A 7094-nucleotide genomic window follows, 5' to 3' on the forward strand; every position below is an offset into this window, starting at 1 on the left:
TGTAGCGCACTATACGCAAGCCTGGAGTTCATGCGTAAATAGCATGAAATGTTCACTAGCTGCTTCCAGGGATATGCGTGATCGCCCGTCCCTTCGTAAAGCTTTTGAGAATTGCATTTGTTGCCACCGGAGAAAGCAACAGCTGGTGCCAGAACAAAGAGGAATTATGCCAAGTGATTCCACCATTTCAGAGCTTCAACAGTTAAATCATGGTGGTACGAAAAACAAACAAAAAACAGCTACATATGCCGCGCGCTTCTGCAACACTGACCGATGTGTTTGAACAGACGCTGTCGTTCAAGTATAAAGTCGTAGTGCCGACTCTCAACTTGAGCGAATGGCAAAAGGCGTGAAAAATGGCGCGGCCTGTTGTCAGTTGCTTGAGCAAGTCGTTTTGTATTTGTCGACGGATTGTTGTAGCCTCGGTATCTGGCTCCTCAGGTATCTTTCTTTTCTCTTTCATTTGCCCTTTTCAGTAGTGAGCAAAGTATAGAGGCCGAATGGCTGTCGACCTGGACGATTTGTGTCGCGTTGGGCAGCCTGCTGAGCCTTGTGCACTCATCTATTGTGATACGTACATAAGATTGTCGGTTGTTTTTCGCCGGTAGCGCATGTGGTGTCCATGGGCCCGATTCTTCGGCTTCTGGACCTAATGTCAGCGCTGCATTACACATGGCGGCGATTCGCGAGGCAGCGTTGCTACTACATGCATTCGTTGACTATTCGGGCGGCAACACGGTCACGTTTAGGGATACTTGACATGCTTGGTTCAGTTGTTACCCTTGCGCTGCAAACGTCAAGAGTAGTCTGCAAAGAGTGACGCTACGCATACTTCTTAAGCCGCCGATTCTTATATTCTATGAAATCTTCGCGTCCTAAACGACAGCTACATATTTAGTGTAGTTTTGAAGATGTATTAAGCGACGAATTATCCCACCTAATTACTGTAAGTCACCTCTACGAATTTTATTTCTTTATCAAGAAAGGTAAATAAAAAAAGACAATCGTGATTTCCTTCAGTTCCACTTGCAGCTGGAACACAACACTATGACATACTAAGGCACTGGTGCGGTTGCAATAGCCTGAAATAGAAAATAAAAAACGCGAATAATAATCAAACTCGAGTGCAAGTATCAAACCGGCAGCACGGCCTGACAGACTGCCTGCGGAATACGTACAGCGGGGATGGAAAGACACGCGAACATGCGGCATCTGCATTCTTTGCTGTTCGCATTTATTTCAGTGGTTATAGCCTGGATGATTGATGAAAAGACGACGTCATCCATGACACAATAAAAAGACCATCTAGCATCTTTTTATTGCCACCACGTTAGAGCGCGATGAAAACAGCGCGCCGCTATGTTCGCGTTTCTTTCCATCCCCCTGTACCTGTGAAAGCTTGCAAGAAGCATAAATGCAATTTAAACTCGTGATGCAAAAAACGAATTCGTGAGCTTCGTGATACGCGCGGCAGTTCAGCGCCAGCTTCCCGTAGTCTACTTGCCAGCGCCCACCACGCGGCAGCGGCGAGCGGACGCGGAGCGCGTGCTCGACGGCCCGAGGAGAGCATTCGCCCAGGCACTGAAAAATAGAGGAGTCGCTGGGAAACATTCATGAGTCTGAGTCCGAGTGAGCCCTAAGCACAAAATATTTTCTTGAGTGAGTCTGAGTCAGCTGCACCTTCAATTGCTGACCTGTTGTCCTATCTACTCATCTTCAGCATTGCTATCAATCTTATATAGGCTTACGTTTATACTCAAGTCTATGCACACATATGTCAACGCACGAGCGTTCATGCGCCATGTCAATATTTTTTTATCAAAGGCGTGAGTTGTGGGAAGGGGAGGAATGACCTCCTCTCGCTGCAAACTCTTGATGTAACGTTCCTTGATAAATATCTCGTGTGAGTCGCGATTTCATAAAACGTCCTTACTGGATTGAAACCACTGATACACATGTTGAAGGTACAAGATCAAAAGGGCGTATCGTAGAGCACCGATATGTGGAGATGTTGGCGTTAAAGAGCATTGACACCATGATCGAAAAAGCTTATTTTACGCTAACGGACTTGTAAGTCGATCATTCAGACTCGCTCAGACTCAGGTCAAGCCATGAGTCTGAGTGAGTCCGCTTGAGTAATTATGTTGGTGACTCTGAGTCCGAGCGAGTCTGGCTGAGCAATTATGCTGGTGAGTCTGAGTCCAAGTGAGTCCGTTTGAGGAAAATTTTGGTGAGTCCGAGTCCGAGTGAGCCCTCAGAGCAAAATATATTTCTTGAGTGAGCTCCAATTTTTCTGCCGACCTATGTCAATGAGCATTTTATATGCAGTTCAACATCAGTGAAAAGTTCCTCGCTACAATAGTTTCCAAGTTAGGGCATTACTGAAGCCTAGCCCTTGTGTTGCCCATAGCACATTTGGTACAGCTGCAGTAAATGTGCTGTGGCCTTTGATAATGTTAGCACATTTCCACAAAAAACATACCAGAGAGGTTGTGCCGTACATATGAAGTTTTACTTATACGTACTATTGATCTCATTGGGAACTGTAACAGGAATTATACCCTGTGGGCCCTTGGAGAACATACCTGGAAAAGGCAGCGCTTGAGTCGTTCGTTGAAGTCATGCTTGTGGCGTTCAACCTCGGCCCTCACTTCAGCTGGCACTGAGGAACATACATGTGCCACAGGCGTAGGCCACTCGCGTATTAGTCCTGGCCGGGGACCGAACAGCACTACGTGAATAACACCCCTGCATCATGTAAGCACAACAGCAAAGAAACAAACAATCAGACACACTTCTTGATATCAATAGCTGAGTGGCTGCATACATAGCTTGTAGTGGCTGGTCACAGTGAAAAGTCAGTAAAAAATTAAAGTCAGCAGGGGATGTAAAACTAGAACCTATCTGGAGAGCTCAATATGTAGATGCAATGTGACTTCAACAATGAGATAATGGGCATTGTGGCTTGAACAATGCAATTGTGATAAATGCATAGCTTCATTAGCAATCATTGCAGCAGAGCTACATTAAAATTTACACCAATCTGTACAGTTACGAGACATTCAAACAGTTCAATGTCTCTAGAATGGCAATTGAACACAGTGTGCATATGCAAGGTTTTTGCGGGAGAAAACAGAATCACGGTAAAGTTCATATGTAGAGGATTTGAAGCAATTTAGAGCTCAAATTATATAATTTACACAGAACATGGCTACTCGAAAAAACCCACACACAACAGACACCAGGAAGACAAGACACTACTAACGGGTAGGCAAGGCACAGGACGCTGAAAACACCATGCTTGCAGCACACATGGAATGCAGCCCAAGCCACAAGTCCGGCTGTGGCCACCAATGTGGCCCCTTGGCACACAGCCGTCACACGCGGCTCCCAGCTGCCGGGTAGCAGTGCGGCCAGAACTCGCTTGGCCAAGGCCGCTGGCAGTGGGTGGCACATGATTGCGAGGCTCAGAGCAGCTGCATGCGGCTCCACCAGTTCATAGTGCAACGCCTGGTCTTGGTGCGCATGCGGCAGCCACCAGGCAGCCCTATGCAACTGCAGCTGCTGGCACACCAGTAACACTACCGCAAAGAGTGCTGCTTGTGCCTCGAATGCAAGATCACCGTCCACGGGTAGCTCGGGCAGCTGGATGTGTCGTGCTAGGCTTGATGGCCCCTCCTGGTTCAGTCCTGCCCTGCACGTCACAAACAGTAAAGCACATGGGTAAACTGAAATTGGTTAGTCCCACATTTGAGCCAAGCAAGGAAGCTAGAATCGGGACGAAATGTACATTACACCTTTCGGGAACATGGCCATACACCATGTTACGGAACTAGCCAGACAGTATACATTACTGGGTACATCTAATTACTTGGTTGACATTACATGGTTGACTACGTTATGTGAACTAACACAAACGTCCCTTTAGTCCTCCCTTGTTCGTTTGAAAAAGTGATCCTTCAGTGACCGCTCAGTGAGAAAGGCATCCCATCGTTTCAACTACAGCAATGAGGCTTTCTTGCAGTCCAGCAAGTGGTTTACGACTTCAACATGGCCGAAAATCGCTCAAGGAATTTAAGTGCAGCTCAGGCTGGTGCAAGCTCCTACATAAATGTCCAACACTGCTACAGCAGGTCAGTCAAAAAACACGAGTCGCATAACCGCGTTTTTTTCTTACTTTCACGCTTTTCAATCTTATCTAATTCCGAAAACATGTGCCTCTCTAACACTTTGGTTCGGTGCTCAAACGGCAATCTCTTGCAAACGTGGAAGTCAATAGGAGTACATTTCAGAAGCTGAAAAATGGACAATGCCGGCTTTAGACGCAAATCTGATGTCCTTCTCAATGCGCGCGAAGTGCGCATTCGGAAATTTTGGCACAACGTTTTATCGAGGAATATGCGCGCGCACTGACTTACTGGCGCAGAGAAAAAGCACGTGTACTCATTCGGCGGCTCCGCACATGAAAAGGAATCGACTCGAGAATGAAAAGGAATTTAGCCACCTGTCATCCGTCGGTATCACAGCTTTACTTGCGCCGGACTTGGCGAAGTTGCGGCGGGAATTCGTAACCCGGGTCATTATCTGTTCGCGATTGCAAATATCACACAGCTGGTCCGTCAAAACAGTTCTTCACTCGCAGCTTTCGGTAACCGGCGTTGACATCGTGAGCGTCTCGACAAACCAGTCGGGTCCATCACAAGTTGTGTTTGTCACCAGTTGAAGTGCCAACCACAGATCTCACTGACAATGTATCGACCGCGCAGCTACAAAACACCTTGATCGAACACAGCACACAACGTCGATTTGTCAACTTGCCATGGTTTAGCTAGCCGTTTAGCGGCATTTTGGGCACGAAGAAACGAAGAAGTGGCGCTGCGGTCAATTCTTAAGTGGTTTCAGTTTCGTTATCAAGGTGGGATGTTTGCAGTTTTGGCAACAAGCGTCTCACTATCACAGCAAATTTTCGGCAGTTATGAGATTAAGCAAAACAACTTGCATGTCTGTGCAGAAGCTCCGTGAACATTCAGCTAGGTGTGTGAATTCCTGTTCCACCAGACGCACGTTGGTTCGACTTGAATGAAATTTCGCGCATGCTAGCTGCTGTTCGTTTCTATGAGGTTGAAGGCACAGTGACTTCTTAGAAGAAAACTCAAATTTTCAAACGCTCATATTTCTGAAAACGTTCTTAAAATGGCCGCTGCCCCTCGTGGCATAGTATAAACATTCTGTTTGAAACATTAAAACATGAAAAAATGAGTCATTTAGCGGGCCTGCAGTGCATCTGTGTAACTAACTAACTAACTAACTAACTAACTAACTAACTAACTAACTAACTAACTAACTAACTAACTAACTAACTAACTAACTAACTAACTAACTAACTAACTAACTAAATAAATAAATAAATAAATAAATAAATAAATGTGTTAGAATTGCATTGACGTCCCCGAAACCGCCGTACGTGTTGGAGCACCAGCATGAGGGGACGCGACGTTTGCGATGTCACATTAACGTTATCAAAACCATCAAAACATCACGTGCAGGGTCTTTCTTTATTCACGTACAGAGACATTCCTGCCACGTCACTGTCACATTAAAGCTTGTTTTTCGTCAAAGCCGCCACCGGATTACCAATACGTTCAGCTAGCTGCGTCCAAGACGTCACGTACGTGCAAACTATCTACCTGCTATTACTGCTGTCAATATAACTGCTACCCGTGCTTCGTAAGGTCACATTACTAACAAATACAAGGTCCAGTCTTTCGGGTCCTCTTTATATTCGTTTCGCTCACGAGCTTCTGACAAATTTTCACAGCAGGACCCTTGGTCGTGGACAGGTCATCGATGGCTTCTCCTGGTGCGAGCTCTAACCCAGCGATGGCTGTAAATAAGTTGCCGTCGTCAGCAATTACGCGGGCATCGCTATAGCCTGTCATTGACACTTGTTCATCTTTCTCTTTGTAAAATCTGGTTCTTTCGCAGTTTGCCAGCGACACATGCGCGTGACGCTGCAAATCATCAGGCTTATCGCGCCGGAGAGTGGAAACAAAAGAAAATGCAGAATCGGCGTCACTCTTATACTTGAGCCTCCCGGTGAGCGCTAGAAAGATGCAAGCAAAGAGAAAACGACAGCGACATGCGGTCAGTGTCTGCTGCAGCGACAACTAAAACAATATAAGTAAAAATCAAAACTTTATTCTACGTGCCGTTTGGCAAGCAGCTATGTAAAGGGTGACAAAACGAGACAACATTAACGACACATAAAAAGTAAAATTTTATTACGGCGGCACGTGAAGAAACCGTTCTTCACGAGCCACCGTAATAAACTTCTTTTTTTTTTTTAATATGTGGTTAATGTCGTCTCGCTTTGTTACCCTTACACAAGCAGCTATCGAGCGGCACGTAAAAACACACTCTTCGAGCATTAACCGACAAATCATTATTTATGACATCTTTTATTTTCAAGAATTCAAAACGTGCCCCCGATTTCTTGGCGTAGGGTTTGTTTACATATAACAAGGACAAGATTTTTACATTATGAAAATTGGGCTTATTCGTCCGGGGGAGGGAGGTGGAGTGCGATGCGTACGTGTGTCAGGGCAGTTGTCGAAGACGCACTGTGATCGATTTGTCAAAAGCTCTAGAGGCGAAGAAGTCCGCATGACGGCGCTCCACATTATACAGGTGGGACAGCATCTAGGGGTCATAGTTTATGTATTCCAGTTGTGGAATACGAATGAGCGCAAGAGGGAATGAGGAAATAATGATTCAGCCCGGTGCATCCAGCTTTCGAACAAGGCGCGGTCGATCATTGCGCGGCTTGCAACCATTGCTGGACCAGTTGGCAGATCGGCGCGGGCCTGAACGCCTTTGCATGGGTGCCTTCGATGTTCAGAACGTGAAGCATGCCTTGGAAACAAACAGTGGGGTATAAGCGGACATGTCTGTCAATATATATATAAACAATGAAGTGCTAACATAAGACCCGGACGTAAAAGTTCAAAAAAAAAAATCAAGCACATAGTAAAAAATTGTTCTGTAAAGGACTGACGTTTCGGCCGCGGGACCGGCCTTCGTCGGAGTACTCCGAC

At 46.0% G+C, this 7094-nt stretch overlaps 1 protein-coding gene across 1 annotated transcript; it reads right to left on the reverse strand.

Moving 5' to 3' along the window:
• Positions 1 to 2561: 2561 nt before the first annotated feature.
• On the reverse strand, positions 2562 to 4845 carry LOC119376823 (transmembrane protein 39A-like; the record flags this gene model as incomplete). The annotated part of the gene is made up of 3 exons (XM_037646520.2): positions 4505 to 4845; positions 3266 to 3694; positions 2562 to 2748 (listed from the first exon to the last, which is right to left on the reverse strand). Coding segments are annotated over exons 1-3 (693 nt in total), but the record flags the coding sequence as incomplete, so codon positions are not given.
• Between the last annotated feature and the right edge of the window lie 2249 nt (positions 4846 to 7094).

Source organism: Rhipicephalus sanguineus, unplaced genomic scaffold (assembly GCF_013339695.2).
Source record: "Rhipicephalus sanguineus isolate Rsan-2018 unplaced genomic scaffold, BIME_Rsan_1.4 Seq2389, whole genome shotgun sequence".
Classification (NCBI taxonomy): Eukaryota; Metazoa; Arthropoda; class Arachnida; order Ixodida; family Ixodidae; genus Rhipicephalus; species Rhipicephalus sanguineus.